The sequence below is a fragment of the Lissotriton vulgaris genome, chromosome 4_1 (assembly GCF_964263255.1).
Source record: "Lissotriton vulgaris chromosome 4_1, aLisVul1.2, whole genome shotgun sequence".
NCBI classification, from domain to species: domain Eukaryota; kingdom Metazoa; phylum Chordata; class Amphibia; order Caudata; family Salamandridae; genus Lissotriton; species Lissotriton vulgaris.
Window position 1 is genome coordinate 1,762,999,320 of NC_141691.1, and position 27,063 is coordinate 1,763,026,382.

Sequence of the window (27,063 nt, forward strand, 5' to 3'; positions counted from 1 at the left end):
TCATAAAATAGATTATCAAAAGTTCATCTGTGTATGCTAGATGACTAATTTTTCGCTGAACCAGGTTTAGAGTGAATCCTTTTAGTTAATCTATTAATATGCAATGTACAAAAAAATAATAGTGGGATAAGGATACAGCCATCTTAATATGTTGTGAGTAAAATGTTTGGGTTAAGCAAATCCCGTTGGGCAGTTTCACTTGCACCCATGTATCTTTCTGTAATTCCACCAAAGAATGCAAAAGGGTACTGTCAATTCCCACTGAGTGTGCAATTGTTGCCAGAGATGGTTTCTATTGAATTTATCATAGGCGGTAGAATAATTATTGATTGTAGAACATGCCAGCCAAAAGCCTGTTGGACCGCATTTGATTTTATACTTATCAGCCCATTCAGATCATTTATGCAATAAACACTTAGCAAAACACTTAGCAAAACATTTGCCATCTGTGTCTAGTAAAGCAACGTGTCGATAGTTATTGGGTTCTGCTGTAGGCTCTTTCCTACAGATAAGTTATATTTCCGACTGTTTCCAGAAAGGAGGAACTTGACCTGAATGTAAAAGAACTGCATAAGTTTCAATACTTTGCTCAATATGTTAAGTAACATGATTTCTTTTCTGTTGAAGGTATAAATACTTTGGAGATCTATGTTAATAAGTGAGGCAGCAGGAGGACGTGTGGCTTTAACAAATGCTTCCCATTTTTAGTACGACACGATAATTGCATATTGTCTTGTAAGATGTAGAATCAAGTCCAACTAAACATTCAGAATCTTCTCGAATCCTTTACTTTAATGGATTCATGTACGGTTGTACATGCTTCCTCATGTTTATCACAATATGCAGCTGCTGCATATTTTTTTTTAAATTAGATTTAAAATGCTAGATTTTAGTCTCCTGGTTAATTAGTGAAGAAAATTTCAACAAAAACCTTAATCTGTCCTGTAGCGCCTCTTCTCTTTTAAGAATAAGCCATCATATTGATTTAGAAAATAACAATGTTGTCTTGTCCTGTTATATTTTTCACATGTAGATGAGAGAAAGGTAAATACATGGAAGAGAAGGTTTTTCCAAGTCAACAATCAGTAAGAAGAACGAGTTTGATTTATTATTGGTCATGTTACAAAAGTTAATTAAGAAATCTTGATAACAAAGCTGATTCATTTTCTTTAGCAAATGATTGTTCCATTTCATTTAGAGTTGTTAATAAGTAATGCTTGTTCTGTAGCTGATGGTTTTGGATTTATCATATGCTTTATATTTCAATAACAGATTGACATGCTGAGGATTATGGTAGCTTTCATTTCTTGCTGTGAAGTATGTATTGTTAGTCATGGAGGTAAATCTATTTAGGCGTACAGTTGGTTGTAATGGACGATTGTGTATTGTGTATTGTGAAGTTTACCATTTATTGGTTTATAGCCTAAAAAGCGAAAGAAGAAATAGATGCTTTTTCAAACCAATTTTTGTCTTCCATTGGAAAACCGAGGATCAGGAATATTATAGAAGTCGGTGATTCTTCCTGAGAAGATATGCTTGTATTAGACGGCAAGTTTACAATAAAGTCACCAGTTATCTATACTACTATTATAAAGAGAGAACTTGCACCTTTGAGCCAGGTAAACTCGAAAACTACACCACCAATCTGAACACCCAAGACATCTTAGAAAACCTCAGGGCAAGTAGAAGGACATAGGCTACATAAAAATTAAAAAAAAACGTTGTTTAAAATATTTACAAATAAAAAAAAAGTAGTCCCTTGCAAGTAGCACTGGCCGGGACGTATGCGTGAGGGGAGTAGCATGAGCGCCGCGAGGAGTGTCTGCGTGAGGGGAGGAGCGGAGTTCACCAGCAACAGGAAGAGGGGAGAACATGAGCGCCGGGAGGATCTGCGGAGCGGTGAGAAGCGGAGGAGCAGTGACAGCGCGGGGAGGAGCAGCGTATGAGGTAAGTCAAGTCGTGGGGGGGGTGTTTACAAAGCCGGGGCGGGAGGCTCAAGGTGCGAGGCACACTCACACTCGACTGCGTAGTGCATCTGAAGGGATTACCTGAAGCTTTGTGACAAGGGCCTCCGCCGGCGCGCTGAAGTGCATGGGATTACACGCGCTGGTGGGAGGGCGTGAGAGGAATTCCTCCATCAAGGCTGGGGTGTGTAAATATGCCGCGAACGCTGGGCTCGCCCAGCACGACAGACTGAAGCCGGGACGTGCAGCTTCGGAACGGCGTCTGAAGGATTCGCCTCTCTGTTTAGTGCCAAGTACCTCACAGGGCACGGCTTTCACCTTCAACGCGCAGGTGCCACCGTTCGAGGCGCCATTACCAACTAAGAGTGCAGGAGGGTCGCCGCGCACTTGACCTCACTGATGACTAAAAGCTGCCTTTGTCCAGTGAGGCCCTGACAGGGAAATAGGGGCAGAGTGGACACTGCGACTGCGTATTCTCCAGTGACGCAGCGGACTGGGCAATGTCGCGGGGGGGGGGGTGCGTGCACAGAAGATTAAAATGCTGCCCCCAGCCCCTTTCTGCCCCAGGCAACGCTGGGGCGGGCTGCTAGTCAAAATATAAACTTGTGAGTGGCTTTCAATACGTTTTTCCAGTTCTTCAAGAGTTGAGTTAATAGCCCTCTAAATATTTATACTCTTTGGAGGGAAGCATATGTTTATAATTAGTACTTGCCTTTTGTTGCTACTTTTTAATATTACTGTAAGTAGATGTATCGCGTCTACTTTATTTTTATTCCTTTCATATCTAAGATGTTACTGTCAAGTATTAATTAACTTCCATTTAGGTTACCTATAGTGTCACTTGGTATCACAGGCGAATCACTCCCAAAGGAGAAGGAGACAATCTAAAATAGCCAAGTCTTAAGCCCCTTCTTGAAGGAAGGGAATTCAGGGCAAGAGCGAAGGCCAAAAGGAAGTTTGTTTTACTGTTAGGGTGAAGTGTAGAAAAAAAACAGCCTGGAATTATAAGTACGCAGTGAGGTCCCAGAGGCATAGTCCAGACTCTGCATGGTTGGTGAGATGAGGTGGATGTTATCACAGCAGAAATCTAGGAAGCTTGCTTGCTTGATGGCAGAAGGCAGGGTTGCAAGTAAACACAGCGACGTGTCGAAAAGCATCAGATGAGCAGAGGGACATGCATGAGGATAGACACTAGCATATCACCATCAGTATGAACCTGCAAATCAGTGGCCTTTTCAGTCTCCCAGTTCCTAATCTTCCACTCCATTGGTAGTACTGCTTATGTATCTCATCCTTTCATAACTGTTGGCCCTTGGTGGATGCCAAATAACCCCAGCCTTCTCTGTCCAAATACTCATTGGAATGGGATGTAAATCTCAAATGCCATATTCAAGAAGTGCTCTCAGAAATTTGAATGACAGCCCCACAACAAGTTAAATGACTAAGAAAGAAGAATGAGTTCTTAGTGATCCTGTAACATGGGATTAGATTATGAATAGACCTCAGACAACATGAAACAATATAAAGTGAACAAAAAGAATAAAGCTGCTCAAGTATTTCATCTTTAGGGATCACCTGCAGAGGGGTTCTAAACAGACAATTGACGATTATAACCTTGCAGACACCCTTTGGGAGTTTGTTCTGTCTCTTGGGTCCATATTACAGAAAGTACCCTGGTTGTGCAAAGTGTGTGTGTGCGCCGGCTTTTAGCACCCTTGTGGCACTTTTGTATTACAGAAAGGACCTCAGACGCTTGCACAGCCCCTTCTGTAATACTGATCACACAGGCGCAAACTGTCCATAGCTGCAATCAAAAGGGAGCGGGTCCTCTTTCCATGGGATGTGGCCTCCTGCAAATGAAGGAATTTGACCCATCACAGACACTGTGGCAAGTCAAGAGACTGATTCAGAGGATCAGCTATGTAGATCCAAGGACCACAGCCCCCCAGTCTTAGAAGAGAGGCATCAGGTACATCTAGAGTGGAAGCCAGGAAAACAATTCGGATGGTCCTCCTTTCAACTACTTGGTCTACTGCCAAGCAGTCCTATTGGCAATTATGAGCTATAGAAGTACCATATGGATAACCCAGGAACTCCTTGTGCAAACAAAAGTGAAATTAGCAATACAGGCGGGGCTATCTCTTAGGCACAGAATGATCTGGTAGACAAAGAAAGACGGACTTTAGCAAGAAGGTGGAACAGGTATTCAGGGAGATGAGTATATGCATATGCAGCAAACATTTGAGTTCAGAGCTGAGGTACATGTTGGAGATTTGTCAATTATCCTGGATGTTTGCGTGCACGAAGCACAGTGGTTTGGCGTACAGTATTAAAAAGATGAGAAATCTTTATTTTTTTACAAGTTTGCAATAAAGTCAACACAGAACTTGAAATGTTTCGTATTTATTATCACTGGCAATTCGAATGTTCATGCAAAAGGATTTTAAAATAAAATTACCAAATGTTGACTTTTTGTCTGAGATCCACTGCAAGGCCCATTCTGCTTTTCTTCTTACACAAGGCATTGTTTCGATGGCGTTGAATAAATAATCCCTGCAAGCAAATTCATTAAAAAAAGTTAACTACTGCTTAGGTACGATGACAGTCAGGGTGAAAACATTTAAGTAAAAATGCCTTATGTTGAGCAATGAATAACACCAGATCTCAACACCTTTAGAAAAACAAGCATTTGCAATGCAAAAGGTCTCGCATTTACGCGAGTTTTAGCTGCTGACATTGTAAATGACAATGCCTTTTATTTATATTTTGGGTTTTAAAGCATAAATAAAAGACATTGTCATTTAGAATAGTAATAGCTTAAACTCAGGCAAATGCGAGAACTATCGCATTGCAAATGATTCCCCCAATGTGCTTGCAGCGATGTTCTAATTTTTCATCAACATCAGCATTACTTGTTTCCTATTTTCTCAGCTTTTAAATCATTCCTTCAGAAGTTTCACGACCCACATCAGATTACAAATGCCTTTCTTTTCCCTTTTGGGGTTGGAGTTTTTAAAAAGTGTCCATTTGCCGCAAACAACGGGGATGAAGTGATACCTTTGCTCGGAGTGCGCACCCCCTTTCAGCGGGTGTTGGCAGATGCCGTCTTCAGCAAGGACAAGTAGAGGAGCCTGGCCATGCAGGTCTGCAGAGTGAGAGGTGACATCACAGGGGGCGGGTCCGAACATGTGTGTGAGGGAGAGAGGCAGATGGGGAAAACCTGAGAGGTGCTGAATGCCATTCACAGATGACGACAGTCAAAGTTTGCACAAACAGGGACATGTGCTGCCACACAGGCCCCTAGTTTCTTACACAGAGGCATGACATCGACTTTGACATTTTCTGCGATACTTCATCACCTACATCTTGTGGCATGAGGGATGATATACCTGAAAACGTTACTCACAAGGGTGGCTCAGACCATCAAAAAAGAAAGGTAGGCTATGGGGACATCCTTGCAAGTTCATGGTATTTTCCTGCAAGAATTCAGCATCTATGAAGATGTTATAATCCATTTATATAAGGGGCTATTCTGTGAACGTGCCGCTGCATTAACCAGATGAGCTTGTTAAAGATGCAGGAAGAAACAGATATTGTGAACCCTTGGGAACTCCAAACGTGATTCGAAGGTTTAGCAGGTGAGTTGTACAAGAAAGGCTGCAAGAAAAGAGAACAAGTAATTGAACTCAAGTTCTTCTAGAATGCCTGAGAAGCAATTATTCATCCAACTTCTGTCTTCCACGTCTACCACCTTCTTCTGAAAGTTCCATAGTTTCTGTTGCAAATGCGGGCCATTGCTGTGTGTTCCAGGCATTCTTTGGCTGCAATCCTCCTGTAAGGGAAGTTAAGCCTTGAATGGAAAGTCATCAAGTCAGTCCTCAGCAGCACTTTGATCTCTGATGTCGTTGTCATGGTGTCTTGGCAGAAAGACCACATTGTCACTTTGATTGATGTGAGTTTCCTCCTCAGCGTCTCAGGGGTGAAGAGAAGTTGTCTAGACTTTTTATCTTCAGACATGGATTATCAAGTGTCCCCCCCTGTAGCGAGGTAACATCTCTTGAAGAATGATGAGTGTCAAATAATTATCTGTCGGAAGAAGACCTAAGTCATCAAACCAAGTGGGAATTACTTTATCTAGGGTTAAAATAAATGGTTACAGGTATCGAGTTTGCACCATCCTCTGATGAACGTAAACAGATATAATTGTATACAGCTTTGAATTACAATAAAATGTAATGAAATGGAATAAAGTCTCCACCAACATAAATTTGATTAATTGATATACTTAGGATTTTTATGGACAGTGTTTTACCACTGTGTCTAATGAGTCGGTTATACCACAAAGAGGATTTTGGGAACAGCAAGATATATTAACTGTTCAAATCTGCAACTTTACTACATTCTTGCAGCAATGAATATGAACTTCGAGGTCACTGAAACAGAACATTATGTTGAGCAGAGAAAGAAAGCCTGATAATTTAGTCTAATCCAACTGGGTTCATCTGTTCGAGCAGCCAACCATAGAACGTTGACACAAAGAGAAAGCTCATGCATACAGAGACTGGCAGGGATTCCAAAGCAGCTTTTCTATGATACATTATGAAGTCAGAGTAAGTGTGAAATGTGCAAAGGCATAACACAACCAATATGAAAACTAAAAACGTAAGCATCTAATACAGCTCTGATGTACAATTGCAGGCGTTAGATAGATATCACTATAAACTAGTTGTGGGGATACCCGAAGGAGATGCCTATTCAAATACCTGAGACAAAGAAGTCACCTATTCTAAATGATTCAGATTACATTTTATGATGTCTACTACAAGAATTGGGCCACAGATTTCTACCTGCTGACAAAAGAATTGGTTATTTTCTTTCTGAGTTAAACTGTATCTAAAATATTGCCTACCTTATTAAAAAAATACCTAATCACATGTGCCTATAATATTTAGCTGAAATTCGGTTAAAACCATGGTATACATTATTAAACAGTCTACTACGGCATGCTACAGCTTCACTAAGGTAAATTCTGCTAAGGAATCAACTTAACTGTCCATAGCAAACCATTTGTTGAGAACTATGTTCCATTGACAATGGTACGAAGGGATAAGGCAAATTGGGAAATGCTTAATAATGTAAAGGTGACCGTTTTTTATGAAGTTGAGCTAACGGACTGAATCAAACACTGAAAAAGTTGGAAAATTGTTTGTTGAACATTTTGGTGTATGTAAAAATTTTGGTACTGAAACCACAGTGTTTTGGGTTTTTTTTTCTTTGAAAATGGCTTCTCAAAACAAAAGGAATTTGCTACAAGAACTTGTAAACATCAAAAATTCACTTAAAATCCAAGGTCAAAGAACAGGGCTAGTTACAAACTCAAACCTAAAAAACACAGTAGTTCACAAATTATAGTTAGCTCCAAATGCATAACGTAAAAGCCATGCAAACTATAATTGTACACCAAATGCAATGCTTATAACCTTACACTATATATACCAGTAATTAAAAACACCCAAAAGTGCAACGTTTTTAATAACAAAGTATATTTAAACTACTAAATAATGCTCTAGGTATTGATGTAACTTTCGTAGTGTTAAGAATAATGTAATCTTATCTGTAAAATGATGCACCACGTTTGTCATTGCATTGGTCACAGATGTGTCCATGTTGTGAGCATGTGCGAGTAATGGATTGCAAAGATGCAGAGCTAATCATGATTGTTGGATTTGGGGTTTAATTAATAACCATAACTGTACTTTGACTGTAATTTTTAGTAGAATACATATACACATGCATGCACGCAGACATTTAACCCAATAACATTTTTTATCAAACAGCTTTAATTAAAAAAAAATTATCTAAGAAAACCACCAAGTAAAAACATACCAAAAAGTAAATTTTAGGAGTTTGGGAATCATTGAAAATAATGGAGCTATTTCAATACATAAAGAACAACGCCAACTATAAAAAAAAAAAACAATCCTGTTTCTGTTTTTAAGTGCTCTTAAAATGATTCTAGTAGGGTGCACAATACTTAAAATGTGATATTCGGCGGATGGGCACATGTGAGTAAAGTTAATCTTTGTGCATTCAATCAACAACTTTTTTGGCATTACCGTTCCTGCGGGTCCTTGATATAGGTTGCTATAAGTAAGCTATACATTTCTGAGTGAATATTCTCGATGAGAATTTGGAAGCCATAAAAACAACGAGCTTCAGCGACTTGCACTTCCTGGCTGAAGCGTTCCACCTGTGAGAGGAACAGAAGTTAGACTATAACTCATATACGCAAATACAATTTCCATGAAGTGTGCCACATATGAACAAACAAAAATAAATGCATTCACCCATCAATAGGTATGTCTTTTTGGCGTTTGCTCAAAGAATTCCAAGAAAGAATTTCTAAAGCCTTCCTACCTACTTTAGTTATGTTCTTAAGTAAACTCCAGGAATTGTGAAAGCTGTTTGTAGTTGTGAGGCATGGAACCTTTCCACTGCTAAATTAAGTCCTATCTAAATACTGGGTGCTCACATTTTAATATCTGCTGCACCTTCTAGTCACAGTTTGACATAACAGTTATTATTTTTGTAATTTGTTTCGAGAATGTCTTTAGTGCAGAACAATGGTTAAGTGGAGCGCATTACAGAGAATCTCCAGGTGGCTAGCTTAGCACACGTTCAGGTACATTAGGTATATATATTTCAATAGGATGCAGGGATTGCTGCCAAGTTTGCCAGGACCATGTGTGATATGCTACTCTGGGCTAGATTTTTCTTTTTATTCTGGGACTTGCAGTCATGGTTTATAATAAAATAAACAAGACTACAAGTTCCAGAATTTAAAGAAAACAGCTGGACTGGAGCAGCAAATCATGCATAAGCCAGGGATACTTGGCAGGGCAGTGGAGGTTAGAGGCTATTCAGGGAAAATGTACAGTTCCAAAGTGGTCGGAGAGGTTAGTTGTACGTTCCTGGTGGAGCAGAGGAGAAACTGTGGGGTTTTCAGGGCACAAGTGTGTCATAACAAATGAGTCTTTAATTCCTTTCTGAATTACAATATTAATGGTAAGGGCCTGTGTCTATATACGGAGAAAGTTTTCCTGCTTGCTTTTTATAAAAAATCTTGTATGGCTTAAAATTTCGCAGATCTCTTTAACTGCGTAGCCTGGCTTATTGGTGGTGACAGGAGGATCGCTTGTTCTTCTAGTTTGAGAGAGGTTAACAAAAAGTTTACTTCCTTTGACTAACCAGGAAGCAACATGAAACACCATTGTTAGAACAGTTAGGGCGGGGTCTGGAAGGCCATTTCAACCATTTGTGTGCCTAGTTGCTTGAAGACTTGATACTGGAAGGAATGGTCAATTTTTAATTTCATTGTATTTAACTAAAACGAATTCCAATTGTCATGGCTGTTCACTTTTCCTAGCTGAGCCCTGTCCCACCCATACCTACTGAAGCTTTACTTTGTGACTGCTGATGCTGTGCCGGAGGGTGCACAATAAAGGAACAGGGTGTTCCATTGATATATAGCAATTATCGCAACACACAGCGGACTGATTAACCTGCTGTGCATTATCAAATTTGTTGACAATTACATACTTAATTCACTTAATAATTAGGATATGTGTCCAATGACTTACAGAAGAGTATGGCAATGCACTCTGGGATGTATTAGACAGATGACTGTTGAGTCCTGATTAAACCATTTGACACATGCCCTCAGGGATAAAACGTTGATAGTATGGCATTGAGCTGTTACTGGGCTCAATGCCATAAGATAGAGTGAATACTTAATATGGAACTGCTTGGCAGCGCATTGTTGTTTCCAATATATCTGTTTTAATAATGCATATTCTATATGCCATGGGCGCTATTCTTACTAATTGTTGTCCTGTCATGTAGCACCTGGATGCTAATACAATGTGTACTTCATGATATTTTCATATTTCAATAGGAGTAGTTTGACAATCGATTTGAGGGTGAATGTATACGCTTGTGATACACTCCCTGGGAATCAATACTACAGAACACCTGTGTCGTTACCTTGTGTATAACTCTGGTCCCGGCTGGGTATAAGTGTTAGTTCTGTGTCTGCTAATAGTGCCAGAAGATGGACAGGTTTGCTAAGGGATTCGAATTTTGGCCTCCAGTTTCCAATCTCAATGTGCTAGACATAGTACATAAAAACACCATGCATATTCTTCCATAGCCACATTTCTTATTACAATAATGACAAATAAATTGTGGCAGGACAGGTTTTTTTTGGGGGGGTACCCAGCCCTTTCGGTAACTCTAAAAGACGACCCCACCCATGATGAGTCAAATCCATTAAATAAGATATATCTAATGGCTAGCTGAAATGGAATCAGATGAGTAGAGTACACAGTATAATGGAAACACTATAGCCTTATAGCCCGCCGTAGCAGGCTGTACCGGCCATTAAAGACCCACTCCAGCATTTAACAAGGGAGCAGGACTTTAATGGCCGGTATAGCCCAGCTACAAAGTGTTATAAGGCTATTGGAACATTCTGCCACTAGCGGGCAGAATGTTCTAACAAATAAAACAAAGGTCTCTTCAACAGCTGTGAACAAAAGCAACATTTGAATGTTGCTCTGGGGGCTTTTACTGGCCTGTAGAAGCAGGGAGCACTCCGTTATATTCAATGGAGCGCCCAACATTCCAATGTTCTAATATACGTTATACGATAATGTCACAAGGTGGGCTTTCATAATAGCCTTCCATGCATCTTGTTCGCTCTCACACTCAAAGACTCCAACACATTTATACATATCACCCAAACCAGTTACGCTACACTCATCCTTTGTGTTTTACCTACTACTTGAATCCAACCCCCTGCATCTGATAAGAACTGTTCAAAGATATAGCACATGTAACAGCCGTCAAGCTATTCCTCTCGTCATCCCGATGTAAAGTCTTTTGCAAGAACAAACTATGTTAGAGCTTAGATCATGGCCATAGAACATCACATAACCTCTAACCAAAACAGCTAATCTTTTAAATTCCCATTTACCACAATGCTACCACTAATTAACTCTATAGACTCATCTAAATCCAGAATTCATGAGCAGACCTGCTAAAATGATATTTACATGTGGTGTATAGAAGATTTCTAAACCTAAAATCAGTAAAATTGTCTTGGGCATTGCAATCTTTCTCCGGAAATAAAATGAAGCAAAATGTGCTTTGGGCACAGCAGATTATGGAAAACATACACTTTTGTGTTTTAAGTGAGGTTTGAAACAAGCAGCAATGGGTCATCCAGCATGTTTCTTTTTATTGATGTTATTTATTCCAATGAATGAATGAATGAAAATTGCACTTGTATAGCGCTAAACTACCCGGAGGCCTCCTAGCGCTTGTGACTGAATTGCTTAGCGCGAGCTCAGGGTAGTTCAGCAGGTTTTAACATACAAGTGCGTTTTCAGGGCTTTCCTGAAGGACAAGTGGTTACTGTTTCCTCGAAGGGATAGAGGGAGGGTGTTCCAGAGTTTAGCCGCAGTGTGGGAGAAAGAGCGGCCTCCCCAGCGGGCTTTCCTGACTCTGATGGAAGTGGCCAGCTGGAGGGTACAGGAACGAAGGGAGCGGGACGGGACATAAGGAGTAGCCAAGGGATGTAGGATTGCGGGACCTGTACGATCAAAGGCTTTGTGTAAGATACACATAGCCTTAAATTGTACTCTTGCCACTATAGGGAGCCAGTGAAGCTCCCTTAGGGCATTCCTCGCTGACTGCCAGCGGGGGAGGTTATAGAGTAGGCGGGCCGCACTGTTTTGTGTGACTTGGAGCTACTGGGTGGCGAAGTTCGGGGCTCCCATGTAAAGAGCATTCCCGTAGTCCAGGCGGGAGAGTATAAGGGCCTGGACCAAGACCCTCCTTGCCTGGAATGGGAGCAGAGGGAGCACCTTCCGCAACATCCTCATAAGCCCAAAGCAGGTGGCGGCGGTCTTTGTAGCTTGGACTGAAAAGTCCAAAGCTTTGTCGAGCCAGATCCCGAGGCTTTTTATTTGGGACTTAGGGACGGGGGGCGGGCCCAAACATGGTGGCCAGATGGATGCAAGGGCAGAGGGAGAAGGATTGCCCAGTAGGATGACGTCTGTTTTCTCCCCATTAAGTTTCAGACAGGAAGATTGCATCCATCTGGCGACAGCCTCTAGACAGGGGCCTAAGGTGTGGGACGATCCCTCAGAGTGGTCTAAGGAGACCACCAGTTAGGTATCGTCCGCGTAGGTGACGATACGCACACCGAAGGGGTGGACTATCCTGTCTAGGGGTTCCATGTAGGCATTAAAAAGGGTGGGGCTCAGGGAGGAGCCCTGGGGGACCCCACACCTGAGTGGGTGTTTGGGAGACACCGTCTCACCCTCAAAGACCTGGAAGAAACGGTCAGCCAAGAAGGATGTCAGCCATTCCAGGGCCGCGCCCGACACGCCCATGTCCGCCAGTCGTTGTAATAGCGTGACATGGTTGACCGTGTCGAACGCGGCGCTGAGATCTAATAAAATAATGGCGACTTTTCCACCCCGGTCCAACACGGCTCCCGCCTCTTCCGTTACCGCTAAGAGGGCGGTTTCGGTCCCGTGCAGAGGGCGGAATCCTGTCTGAGAGGCAGGCAATAGGCTATTGGACTCCAAATAGTCCATCAAGGTGTTATTTACGTGCCTCTCATGCAATTTGCTCAGCCAAGGGAGCAAGGAAATGGGACGGTAATTCGACAAGTTGTTCTGGTCGAGATTGGGCTTCTTCAATAGGGCCCTCACCATCGCACACTTCCATGGAGGTGGTACGGATTTAGAGGTGATGGATGTGTTGAGAACGTCCAATATGACCGGGCGAATAGCGTCCATGACCTTAGTGAGGGTCTGAGGGGGTGCTCGATCGTTGGGGGAACCAGAGGTGATCTTGGGGATTAGTCTATCCAAGGCAGGAATGTCCAAGAGTGGAATTGTATCAAGCGTACAAGAAACAAAGGGGTCAGAGGATGTGGGCACGAGGGATTCCGTATCGTTGTTAGCGTCCCTGAATGAGGAGTATATAGCCTGGATTTTTTGGGAAAAGAAAATGGCCAAATCATTACAGCGGTTTTGGGCGCCTTCAGCAGAGGGACACTCCGCAGGGGGTGAGATAAGGGATTTAACAATTTTAAAGATTTCCCTTGGGGCATTAGCGGCTGCGTTAATTTTGCCTCCATAAAAAGAAGCTTGTGCCGCCTTTATCTCCTGTTTATAGAGCTTTATAGCAGCTCTGTACTCGGCCTTTCTGAGCTGGGAGTGGTCCTGCCTCCAGGCTCTCTCACGTTTCCAGCAAGCTAATTTCATGATTCTAAGGGCAGGTGTATACCATGGGGCGGCTTTGGGTCTTTTTATGGAATTGCTAGAGTGTATGGGAAGGACCAGATCGAGGGTGCTAGAGATCCAATTGTCGAAATTGTTGGTGGCCGTGTTGGGGTTCGTTACCTTCCTAGGTGGGTCTCTGGCGAGAGCGGCTTCCCATGCAGGGAGGGGAAGTGAGGGCCACTTCCTTGCTCGATGCCTAGCGAGGTGGTGAGAGGAGGAAGGGAGGTTGGTGCGCCAAGTAAAAGGTATTAGAAAGTGGTCGGTCCAGGGTAATGGTATAGGGGTCTCCACCATAAGATCATCTACATTACTGTAGATGTGGTCAAGAAGATGACCCCTATTGTGGGTTACATGAAAGCCCTTTTGGTATAGATCCATGGCTTGTAAGTTGGAACGAAGATTATTAGCTGTGGTGTCGTGAGGATCATCTAGATCTTTGCATTGAATTTAAACTTGTAATTTTCAATGGTGATGCTCCTTTCTGGTGATGCTTCCTACCCACATATAGTTGAACTTGTTTTAAAATGTCTCTAGTATTCTTTTATTTTCTGTGAAAAATTGGTAAGTTTTTTGTTCTTCTAGTTATTCATTATGCAACTACAGTCATTCTTGGTCGAAGCTTTTTAATACATTTTTCAAAACTGTGATAGCAACCATATATTCTAGGTACATAAGCAGGAATTAGACTACATATGATTTGTGCTAAAAACATCCCCAATAAAATACCTCAACGCCTGAAGTGGCCTAAACAATACTTAACAAAACCATCAACAAATTCATATTTATTTATTATTTATTTATTTTTGTACAGTGGGTACAAAACCCTGTGGGTGGCACAGTGCTTTACAGAGATCCTGATTAGACAGTTAAAATAAATTGAAGATAATACAGCTTTTAACAATGCCTGAAAACAAGGAGTTACCAAGGACAATCTTGGGAGGACCAGAGATTAAACAACGTGTTAAAAATGTTCTTTAGTAATAAAGTAAGTATCTCTCTTAACCATTCCCTTGCATCCAGTACACCTGTCATGATCGGAGTGCCTCAAGGATTCTATCTCTCGCCTACTCTCTTCAACCTTTTTATGGAACCACTTAGTGTCATTCAGTACCACATGTATGCAGATGACACGCAACTGTTCTCTCAAGAGGACATAAAACGGTAAATGCTGCACTTGCACAAACCCAACAATGGTTAGCTCAGAACCATATTCTGTTAAATACTCTCAAAACGGAATTTCTTCTGATTGCTCCCTACCCCCCAATCACTCGGTACCTACCCTGGACTGACTTAAACAACTCACTGCTCTTAACTGCACCCCTCATGTTGTAGGATTCACTAAATCTTTAGGCATCACCATGGACAAACACTTAAACATGCAGGTCCACATCAGTGCAGCTATTAGGGGAGCCAACTTTCAACTTAACACCCTTAAGAAAATCAAGCCTTTCCTCCACCCCGAAGGCATCAGGCCGACGGTTCAATCCCTCATGATCTCTAGACTAGAATATGGTCTGGTGACCCTTGTTGAACTTCCCAAAGCTAGCTTGGCCCTGTTCAGAGCAACCCTGAATGCATTGGCCAGACTCATCACAGTCTCGAAAAAGCAAGACCACATCTCCCCCGACCTTCTGCAACTAAATTGGCTATCTATTGAAGCCAGGATCTGCTTCAAGATATTCTACTTGACCCCTAAAACCATACATTACAACACCCCGATCTACCAGGGAAATAAGCTTGAACTTTCGGGCTCCGGCCGGAACCTAAGAAGTACGCCCACCGACTCTTCAAACCACCCAGATTCAAAAAGAAAAGGTCTTACAATCGTGCTTTCACCGGTCTTGCTCCAAGAATCTGGAATGCCCTGCCTCCCGAGCTCAGATCCAATTCTTCCACTGCAATTTTCAAGAAACTTGTCAAACGGCTATTCTTGAACAAATTTTAACATCATTTTTAACAGCTTCGACCTGTTCTCATGCTTTGTCAAAATTCTGATTCTTTTAGTACCACGTTGGTTCGATTTATTGTATGCTTGCCTGTTAAATTGTTATCGGGCTCGAGGGCACTTCTGTTACTGTTCTGGTCAAGCCAACCCCCCCATCTCACGACCGGATCTGTTTCCCCCTTTTGTTTTTAACCTTTTCCTCCGTCCCATTGTGTTTTGGTTACCCATGTTGTTGCCAAATTTGTACAGCGCTCCGATACCCGTAAGGGTCTTGTTCGCGCTTCATAAAACTTTTCAAATAAATAAAATAAAAATAAATAACGGTTTAGTTCCACATAGGGGTTTGATTATGAATTGTGATCTTTCTGCTATGGTGTTGATGTAGGATTGGAGATTGAGATTCTTAAACAGTTAGAAGTCCAGCGACTTAGTGCAATCAACTGTGGAGAGGTTATTATCAATTAGGTTGAGGGGCCTTAACCACAACTGCACTGGAGTTAAGAAATTAGGAAGAGGAAGCAGTAAGGATTCAGTTTTCGAAGAATTTCGTTTGAGATGGGTCACCCAAGAATACATTTTTTCTAAGATTTGATTGTGGAATTCAAGGTCTTTTGAGGAGGATCTCAGTATATATGGCCCATGTAGAAGTGATATCATTAGATAGTGAGATCAGACATGGCATGGCTGATAAGAGTGTATGATAGCCGCAGTGCAAGGGGGAGAGGTGGACATCATTGGCTGACACCAATCACATGCACGTAACACATTTTAATAAAATATTTATATTTATATTTGCCTTGGTGGCATACAGGCCAGACTCAAGCCTTGTCTATAAATGTGTTGACAAGGGGGAGGTCGGGCTTTTGAACTCTAGTCAGAACTAGTACCCCCATTTCTGATTAAGGTCTTAATTCCATTGAACAGGTAAAAACAAATAACTTAACAAAAACTTAAAAGCCTGATTTGTTTGAATCATACTTTTAATGTCTTTGCCATATGCCAAACAAAGTTCCAGTGTTATTTGCAGTACAGTCTACAATTTATTTGTTTTTAGACTCAAAGACTTAAACAAGTCCAGAACACTATTAACAGTTTCATGTCTCCTAATCCAAAATTTGCAGATATGCAATTTTATCAATTTCATTTATGTCTTAGTTGAATTGGGCTCTCTTAGCATCTATCTGTTCAAAAGTCATATAGATTTCAAGCAGGGCACACAATTCACACAGTTTTGTAGCACAGATTGCTGTTATCTTAATATTATTATTGTCTGTTGAGGCGGTTGATAGATGTCAGTTTCCCACCCTCAAATGGGTACAAACTGAGTGGGAAAGGCTAATGTAGCAATGCACCACAATCCTTCTTGTAAAGTAATAAGGGTACCTGCAGAAAACTGGGATTTGGATTAAAGAATCAAAATAAAAATGTAATCTAATCATATGTACATGTTTGCTCATATCTCTTACCAAGTTTTCATTGACAATCCCATCACTGGCTGCAAAGAAGGCCAAGATGTGAGAAATAAAGTACTTCTCTTCTGATTTCAGTCTGCCCCAGTGAGCAAGATCTTTTGTAAGGTCAACCTAAGTAAAATGATACAAAAATGGGTATTAAGCATATATCTTTGAAATGTACACAAAACTATTACAAATGGTAACTCTACATTTGGGGCAAGGACTGTGGAATTGATGAACTTCATGAAACCTCAATCGAAACTCCAAATGAGAGCCATATGTATTTATTTATTACTAAAGTTTATCCACCATGAATCTTCCCTAGTTCCTTCGAAGCTATCTAGAAATGATGAACATATCTAATGTGTTTATTTTATTTATCTATACAGTTTTATATAGCGCAAACATGACCCAAGAGGGTATCAGAGTGCTTTACATAACATCGTTCAGAAACATTAGAAGGTAGAGGGTAATATACATACATTCAATTAACAGGTAGAGTGTTGTAGGTAAGATAAAATATGTTGAGAGCCAATAACGTGAGTTTTAAAGTCTTAGGATGTGAGTTTGTTCATTAGAAGTATTTTCACTTCTTTTTTGAAGGAGGAGGAAGGGATCCTGCGATCATCTGGTGGTAGCAGGCTCTGCAGCCTGTTCTGTTTTTAGGTCTCGACTATTATATCCCGCAGGGATAAATAGACGAGAGTAATGTAGTTGAAACAAACTCTCTGACCAAGCAGATTCCATGCGGATTTCTCACAATACATGTTAACTCTTGAAGCATGGCGCTTCTCCAGCGCGCGCTTGGCCTCGCACACCACCATCAAAGGCTTCTGCTCCCCCTCACTCACACCCCATCCCCATATGCTCCTTTCCTCCCCCCCACTCACTGGCTCCCCCCCCAACCCCCCCAAACCAGGCACTTGAAGTGCGACGGTTCACCAGCTCTTCCCTCCCATTTGCTCACTCCCCTTCTCCCCCGCCCCCCACCCCATCCGACTTGTTTTTGGGACTCGAAAACTGTTTCCTACTCCCAAAGTCGGCAGCTCACTTCTGCCCTTCTCTGCTCTTCAGGCCCAGCTTGTTTTGGTTGACTCTTCACTTTTGGAGCATTTGCATTTCTAGGTTTCCTGCTAATCCGACTCAGTCAGAGGGCATTTCTAATCTAACGTGGTTCCAGGGCTTATTTCCATGCATCCCTGCACTTCCCCCTCCGGCTTTGGCTTTAGAGCAGCATTTTAAAGTCTTTGATCAGGGCGGTTTGAGGGCACCTGCTCCGTGCATTGCCCCCAACCCTTGTTTTATTTTGCTCCAGAATGTTTGTTTACCAGATCCTGGATGCCTTTAAATTTAATTATTACGTCTGCATTTTTAAAATAGAGCCGGCGGGACTCGAACACTGTTTCCTACGCCCAAAGTCGGCAGTTCGAGCCACATCCCAATACATGTATACTTGCAGCCAATCACAATATGGCCACTATTGACGGCCGATCCTTTCAACTCCTCTTTCCATGTCAATCATGTTGGTATTTATATGATGTCTGAGGTTTAAACAATCGGCCTCGGAGTTATCTACATTGCGTGTTTACTCTCGTACATGCCTTCAGTTTCTTAACTTCTGACGGGCCTCAGACAGGTTTTTTTCAAAGGTTGACAGAACTAGAGTAGTGATGTGCTGCTCACTTGGGTTAACTCTTGGGTTCACATGTTAACTTTTGAAGCGTGACGCTTCTCCAGCGCGCACTTGGCCTCGCACACCACATCAAAGGCTTCTGCTCCCCCTCACTCACACCCCATCCCCATAGGCTCCTTCCCTCCCTCCCACTCGCTGGGTCCCCCGCACCACCCACCAGGTTCTTGAAGCGCGACGCCTCCCTAACTAGATTATGTTGTAGCCTGAAGAAATGATTGACACTGGCTGACCCTCCCACCCATCTAACTTGGAAAAACAGATATATACGCACTTTCTGTGACTGCTGCCCAAAGGCCAAATCATTTCTCATTGCCGTGTGTCTCTTTAACTCGCTCCAATATTCCGCACCCAGTGCTTTGTGCTGGCATCTGAGCTCCCCTTTAAATAAGAGAATCTAATTTCGCTTCCTGTCAGACACGTATCTAGATGTCAATTACATGCAGCCTACCGACTCTCATTAGCTTCTCATCGAACAGCTTCTCTAGAGGGACGTGATGTAAACAATGTTATTTCCGCCTCAAGCTCCCGCAGCCCATTTCCAAAGACTAAAAGCATATTTTACAGCCAAATCATTTCTCATTGCCGTGTGTCTCTTTAACTCGCTCCTATATTGCGCACCCAGTGCTTTCCCCTCCGGCGCTGGCATCTGAGCTCCCCTTAAAATAAGAGAATCTAATTTCCCTTCCTGTCAGACACGTATCTAGATGTCAATTACATGCAGCCTACCGACTCTCATTAGCTTCTCATCGAACGGCCTCTCTAGAGGGACATGATGTAAACAATGTTATTTCCGCCTCAAGCTCCCGCGGCCCATTTCCAAAGACTAAAAGCATATTTACAGCCAACATGATACCTTGCCACAATTTCCCACTACTGATCTTAAGCACTCCCAATAGCAGAGGCACAAGCATGCTTTCAAGACTCGTTTTTTATTTGGTTCGGAGCCTCTAGTTTTATATTGTCACATGACTATTGCAATTCAGGAAAGTTGAAATTTTCCAGCAAAATAACATTTGTGGCATGCTTTGAGGGGGAGCAGGCAGTGACTACTTTCAACAAGTTTTTAAGCATTTTAAGACATACAAAACATTATTCTTTACATTTATGTTGCAGCGTCACAAAAAAATGGGAAGACGATCTAATTAATCTATAGGTGTCCACAGTCCGCTTCTGCGCAATTAAACCACTGGATATTTTCTCCAATAGAATACCTCCAGATCTGTTTCCCACATGAACATATCTTGGTTTTTTATGTGTTCAGGCGCCACCCAAGATCCCCTCTCCGCACTGCTGCATCTGTAAATTCAAACCCCCCGTTCCCTGCCAGGTTCTTCTCCCCTTTCACTTCTGCCCGCTTTTAATTATTTATTTCGTTGCACGCATTGCTTGTTTAGTGGAGCCAGCTTTTAAAAAAAATTGTTTGTGTTTGAGCGGCATCCAAGAGCACCTCGCCGCACTGCTGCATCTGTAAATTTAAACCACCCTTCCCTGCCAAGTTCTCCTCCCCTCGTGCTTCCCGTGACTGCCCATGGTCCCCACAGCTATTAGCACTCCTACAATACGGCCACACAAGGCAAAACCTTCTTCAAACAAGCATTTACAAGGCAATAGGTCTCACATGTACGCAAGTTTAAGCTATTGCCATTGGAAATGACAATGCCTTTTATTTATGTTTTACAAACAAAAACATACATAAAAGGCATTGTCATTTACAATGGAATAGCTCAAACCTGCATAATTGCGAGACCTACTGCATTGCAACACTCAACACCACAGTACCACTTAACGCCACAGAATCCCTCAAAGCCACAGCATCCCTCAACGCCACAGCATCCCTCAACTCACAGCATCACTCAACGCAACAGCATCACTCAACGCCACTCAATGCCACAGCACCACTCAACACCACAGCACCACTCAATGCCACAGCACAACTCAAGACCACAGCACCAATCAACGCCACAGCACCACTCAAAGCCACAGCACCACTCAACGCCACAGCACCACTCAACGCCACAGCACCACTCAACGCCACAGCACCACTCAACGCCACAGCACCACTCAATGCCACAGCACCACTCAACACCACAGCACCACTCAACGCCACAGCACCACTCAGCACCACAGCATCACTCAATGCCACAGCATCACTCAACGGCACAGCATCACTCAACGCCACAGCATCACTCAACAGCACAGCATCACTCAACACCACAGCACCACTCAACACCACAGCACCACTCAACGCCACAATCAATCAGTGCCACAGAATCACTCAGCACCACTGAATGCCACAGCACCCCTCAACGCCACAACACCACTCAATGCCACAACACCACTCAACAACACAGCACCACTCAACAACACAGCACCACTCAACAACACAGCATCCCTAAACGCCACAGCATTACTCAATGCCACAGCATCACTCAGCGCAACAGAATCACTTAGCACCACTAAATGCCACAGCACCCCACAACGCCACAGCACCACTCAATACCACAGCACCACTCAACACCACAGCACCACTCAATGCCACAGCACCACTCAGCACACAGCATCACTCAACGCCACAGCATCACTCAACGCCACAGCATCACTCAATGTCACAGCATCACTCAACGACACAGCATCACTCAATGCCACAGCATCACTCAACGCCACAGCATCACTCAGCACCACTCAACGCCACAGCACCACTCAACGCCACAACATTACTCAGCACCACTGAATGCCACAACATCACTCAGCACCACTGAACGCCACAGCATCACTCAGCACCACTGAACGCCACAGCATCACTCAGCACCACTGAAGGCCACAGCATCACTCAGCACCACTGAAGGCCACAGCATCACTCGGCACCACTGAACGCCACTGCATCACTCTGTGCAACCATTCAACAACTGGTTCTAATATGTTCTCTGAATGTTTCAAGCTTTATTACAAATGTCACAAAAAGATGTTAATATTTCACTTCTGTTCTTGGATTTTCATCACAATAAAATACACTGAACATAATCTTCCCAAAAGTTATTTACAAAAGTTTAAGCTATTGCCATTATAAATTACAATAACTTTTATTTAAGTATTAGTTATTAAAAAAATAAAAGCCATTGTTATTTGTAATATTAATACATCTAAGTCATGTAAATACAACACATATTGCATTACAAATGCTATAGGTGTCACGTTTGCAAAAGTTAAAACTATTGGCATTCTAAATGACAAAGCTATTAATTTCGATATTTTCAAAACCAACAAATAAAAAAATTGTCATTTACAATACCAATAGCTCAAACTTTCCTAATGCGAGACCTATTTCATTGCAAATGCTTGTTGTGGAATGCTTGTGGTTTCAGTAGTAGTGAGCTCTAGCTTTTGTGCTAATTAACTGGGGTTTTTAGTGTGAAGGGCTTTATGGGTCATGCAGGTGATCTTTAGGTGTATTCGTAAGTTAGCCAGTTCAATGCTTTTAAAGTCGGGGTAATGTGGTAGTTTCTTTTTGTTCAGGAGACCAGCCTGGCCGCGGTGTTAAGTGATGCACTCAGCGTGGCCAGCTTGTATTTGGGAAGTCCGCATAGAGTGGTGCTTCCGTAATCCAATCTTGGTAACACTAGGGCTTGTACTGCCATTTTTAAGTCAACCTGTGGGAGAAAGGGTTTAAGCTTCCTTAGGATATTCATCTGATGATTAGCTCCTTTGGTGGTATTAATGATATGTGCCTGCATATACAGGTGTTTGTCTAGGGTGATTCCCAATGATTTAGTGGAGTCAATGATGTGGGTTGAGCAGTAAAGGTTGTTAGATGATTCATCCAGAGGTCTATTTTCGGTGTGTGGTTGGGGGGCGAGATGAGGAGGAATTCCGTTTTCTTGGTGTTGAGCATGAGGTGGTTGCCAGTGAGCCAATTTTGAGTGTTATGTAGAGTGGCATTCAGGGAGATGAAATCCTCAGGGGAGGAGATTTTCATATACAATTGTGTGTTATCTGCATACATGTAATATAGAATGTTTGCAGAGTTCAGCACCTTTGCCAGGGGTTCCATGATTAGATTGAAGAGGATGGGTGAAAGTGCAGGGCCCAGTGGAACTCCTAGGGTGACCATGGTGGGTTAGGAGAGGGATTGCTTCATCTTGATTCTTTGGGTTCTGTTGTTTAGGAAAGAGGTAAACCATTGTAATACTAGAACAGATAAACCCATCCTTTGGTACAGTAGGGACAATAGGTTGTCATGTTTAACCGTGTTGAAAGCGGAGGATAAGTCAAGAAGTATCAAAAGACACAATTCATTGTGGTCTAGCATTTTTAATATGTTGTCTGTAATGTGGGTGAGTGCTGATTCAGTGCTGTGTCTATGACGGAAGCCAGATTGGTGTTGATCTAGAAGATTGAAGTTCTCAATGTGGTTGCAAAGTTGAGTTTGCAGCTATTACAAATAACTAGCTACAAATGTCTTTTTCCCATTGAATATATGTAATCCACTGATCGTGTATCTGAGTTTTGCAGCCTTATCATAAGTAGTGATATTTTAATTCATTTGTAAAGCAACTGGCAATTTGTGTGAGTACTGGTATAGGTCCATGAATTTTTATTTGAGTGGTTGTGTGGGAGTGGGTGTACAAGGTGTTGTATAGGGGCATGAGTGAGTGTGTGAGTGGTTCCGTGGATGATGTAATCAGATAATGTCATGAGTGATGTAAAATGTGAGGTCACAAGCAGTTCATTTGCGGGGGTGTAAGTTATAGTTAGCTCAGGAAACTATAACGGCTGAATTTCACTGGTTTTGTATGAGTAAAATCTGAGCCTAACTATAACGTCCCTTTTTAAGTGAATTTCTATGGTTTTTCACATTTTATTTCCTAACTATAACATCCCTGTAACCTTTGGTTTTTTAAGTGAACTTTTATGGTTTTTCAACTGGTAGTCACATTTGCAGAGTGGTAGAGAAAGGGGTTGGGCATCTGACTAGCTCTCAGTAATCCCACTGTGAGGGACTTACTGGAGGTAACAGATGGGATTCTTGGCCCCCAAAGTCCCTCAGCATCCAAGAAGACTTTATCCCCTAACCAGTAGTGTGCCAGGGTGGAGGAGTAAGGTGGCGTGACCTCCGAAGACCTCTCAGCAATGCCACTGTGTGGGAATTACTGAAGGTAACAGGAGGGGTAGTTGTCCCCAAGGACCATCAGCAACTAAGGGGACTTCATCATCCATTTTAATCAAAAGGGAGAGGGAGAAAGAAGTCGAAGTTCATTCAACTTCCAGGCTTGTATCAAAAAATCAATTAGGGGGAGAATGGACCACTTGTAACTAAGTAGCCAGTGGTCGCCTCTGGGTGGAGGTTAGCATGTCAAAAAACAAAACCCTATGATGATGCACTAGCGCAACGTAATAGCGGAGAATCAAGATATACAGCTACACCATCTACGTGCTTGTTTGAGTGTTTTTATGAAGGCCATTGAGTACCAAGAACGCAGCTACGTAGTTACAAGTCGTTCATTCTCCCCCTAATTGATTTTTTGACTTCATCATCCAATCAGTTGGGCGCTAAGAGGTGCGTTCCCAGAGTGGTGGAGAAAGAGGGTGTGGCCTCCAACAACCATTCAACAATCCTGCTGTGTGGAATGGGGTGTGGCCTCTGACAACATCTCAGCAATGCCACTGTGTGGGACTTACTGGTGGTAGCAGGAGAGGTAGTTGGCCCCAAGAACCCTCTGGAGTCAAGAGGACTTCATTCCCTAACTAGGGTGGCGGTCCCCAGGGTCATCTATAGTTCCAAGAGTGGGGTGACGCTGACCCCCTACTTTCTAAATTGTAGGGGTGAATTGGGAGTTTCTCGATACCTTGTAGCGCTTAGGATTTTAGAAACTGATACCTCTTTTAAAATTGATTAGCTCTTAGTACATTTTTAGAGGCAACTTGGTATAAACGAAGAGCAATTCTGAAAGCTGATGTATAAAGACTTAAGAATTTACCTTGTCTTTTTTATGCTTCTAAACTGTGACAATGTATTTTATATTTATTTTGGTATCTGATTCTATCAATGAGACTTTTATCCTGATCTTATTTACCCTATTTGGGTGTCTGTTGTTGCAACTCATGTTTTGCTCTGACTCTGGTAATGAATTATGGAAATATTTTATCTTTATCTTGGTATAGGACCCTAATGATGAGTCATTTATCTTGCTCTTGTTGTATTTTCTGTGGGTGTCTATTGCTGCTATTCTTTGTTTGCACTGATACTAAAACATAGGTCACTTTTACCCTTCATTTGATCCTAATACTGAGGGTTGTAATAAAGTATTACCTTAGGCAATCGAATGTATGTTACATGTTTTTTAAATATCTGATTCCGTCCTCATACCTACTATGTAATTTTTATAAGTACTTTTTATGAATGTTGTGTGTTTTATTTTATAACTGGTGCAGTTTTTTATGTTTGGGATGTTTACTTTGATGGTTGTAATAACCAAATAAAGTTTAAGAGTGAGCAGCCGAAGTGAGTGGCAAACTAGGTTGAACATTTCTCAAGGATTCATCAAACTACGTCAAAGTTATTGGCAAATGAAAAATGCTCTTCCAATGGAAACTACATCCTAACTATAGCTATATATATATATATATATATATATATTCAAAACACAGTTTGCCTGCAAATGAGGGAGCCCAAAACAGAATGAAGGTTTACCGCTTGTTTATTTCGTGGAGAATGTAGCGTGAGAACGGCAGTCTGCATCACCAAAGTTCAATCCTTCCCTGACGCGTTTCATGCAAAGCACTTCTTCAGAGGATGAAGGACATTGAAGCGATTGAGCAGGCTGTGAATCCTTTTGCACACATGAATCCGATTGTTACCGCCCCAGTGGGCGTGGTCAGGCGCATTGCCTGATGGTAGATGTAGTGCAGGGTTTTTCTCCAGTGAGTTGCCGGTTCAATCCTCGTGACATGACATCCCCAGTGGGTTGTGAAGGCAGGTTTGCAGTTCAAGCGCCTCCGTTAATCTCTCCAACTGCACATTCTGTTTCAAGCTGCAGCGTCATTTGGCACCGCAGCACGAACTGTGTAACACACAGCTTGGTCTCTCCTCGCGGCCTCAGGCACAGCCGCTCAACATTCAAAACACAGTTTGCCTGCAAATGAGGGAGCCCAAAACAGAATGAAGGTTTACCGCTTGTTTATTTCGTGGAGAATGTAGCGTGAGAACGGCAGTCTGCATCACCAAAGTTCAATCCTTCCCTGACGCGTTTCATGCAAAGCACTTCTTCAGAGGATGAAGGACATTGAAGCGATTGAGCAGGCGGTGAATCCTTTTGCACACATGAATCCGATTGTTACCGCCCCAGTGGGCGTGGTCAGGCGCATTGCCTGATGGTAGATGTAGTGCAGGGTTTTTCTCCAGTGAGTTGCCGGTTCAATCCTCGTGACATGACATCCCCAGTGGGTTGTGAAGGCAGGTTTGCAGTTCAAGCGCCTCCGTTAATCTCTCCAACTGCACATTCTGTTTCAAGCTGCAGCGTCATTTGGCACCGCAGCACGAACTGTGTAACACACAGCTTGGTCTCTCCTCGCGGCCTCAGGCACAGCCGCTCAACATTCAAAACACAGTTTGCCTGCAAATGAGGGAGCCCAAAACAGAATGAAGGTTTACCGCTTGTTTATTTCGTGGAGAATGTAGCGTGAGAACGGCAGTCTGCATCACCAAAGTTCAATCCTTCCCTGACGCGTTTCATGCAAAGCACTTCTTCAGAGGATGAAGGACATTGAAGCGATTGAGCAGGCTGTGAATCCTTTTGCACACATGAATCCGATTGTTACCGCCCCAGTGGGCGTGGTCAGGCGCATTGCCTGATGGTAGATGTAGTGCAGGGTTTTTCTCCAGTGAGTTGCCGGTTCAATCCTCGTGACATGACATCCCCAGTGGGTTGTGAAGGCAGGTTTGCAGTTCAAGCGCCTCCGTTAATCTCTCCAACTGCACATTCTGTTTCAAGCTGCAGCGTCATTTGGCACCGCAGCACGAACTGTGTAACACACAGCTTGGTCTCTCCTCGCGGCCTCAGGCACAGCCGCTCAACATTCAAAACACAGTTTGCCTGCAAATGAGGGAGCCCAAAACAGAATGAAGGTTTACCGCGTGTTTATTTCGTGGAGAATGTAGCGTGAGAACGGCAGTCTGCATCACCAAAGTTCAATCCTTCCCTGACGCGTTTCATGCAAAGCACTTCTTCAGAGGATGAAGGACATTGAAGCGATTGAGCAGGCTGTGAATCCTTTTGCACACATGAATCCGATTGTTACCGCCCCAGTGGGCGTGGTCAGGCGCATTGCCTGATGGTAGATGTAGTGCAGGGTTTTTCTCCAGTGAGTTGCCGGTTCAATCCTCGTGACATGACATCCCCAGTGGGTTGTGAAGGCAGGTTTGCAGTTCAAGCGCCTCCGTTAATCTCTCCAACTGCACATTCTGTTTCAAGCTGCAGCGTCATTTGGCACCGCAGCACGAACTGTGTAACACACAGCTTGGTCTCTCCTCGCGGCCTCAGGCACAGCCGCTCAACATTCAAAACACAGTTTGCCTGCAAATGAGGGAGCCCAAAACAGAATGAAGGTTTACCGCTTGTTTATTTCGTGGAGAATGTAGCGTGAGAACGGCAGT

At 42.7% G+C, this 27,063-nt stretch overlaps 1 protein-coding gene across 1 annotated transcript in view; it reads right to left on the bottom strand.

The window, feature by feature from the left end:
• The window catches only part of RRM2B (ribonucleotide reductase regulatory TP53 inducible subunit M2B), a 135,321-nt gene that overhangs the window by 12,246 nt on the left and 96,012 nt on the right, over window positions 1-27,063 (bottom strand). The window contains exons 3-5 of the mRNA XM_086966068.1: window positions 16,733-16,849; window positions 8,081-8,214; window positions 4,423-4,517 (exon numbers count right to left, since the gene is read on the bottom strand). Of these exons, the coding sequence (XP_086822194.1) occupies window positions 4,423-4,517; window positions 8,081-8,214; window positions 16,733-16,849 (346 nt within the window). The remainder of the gene's footprint in view (window positions 1-4,422; window positions 4,518-8,080; window positions 8,215-16,732; window positions 16,850-27,063) is intronic.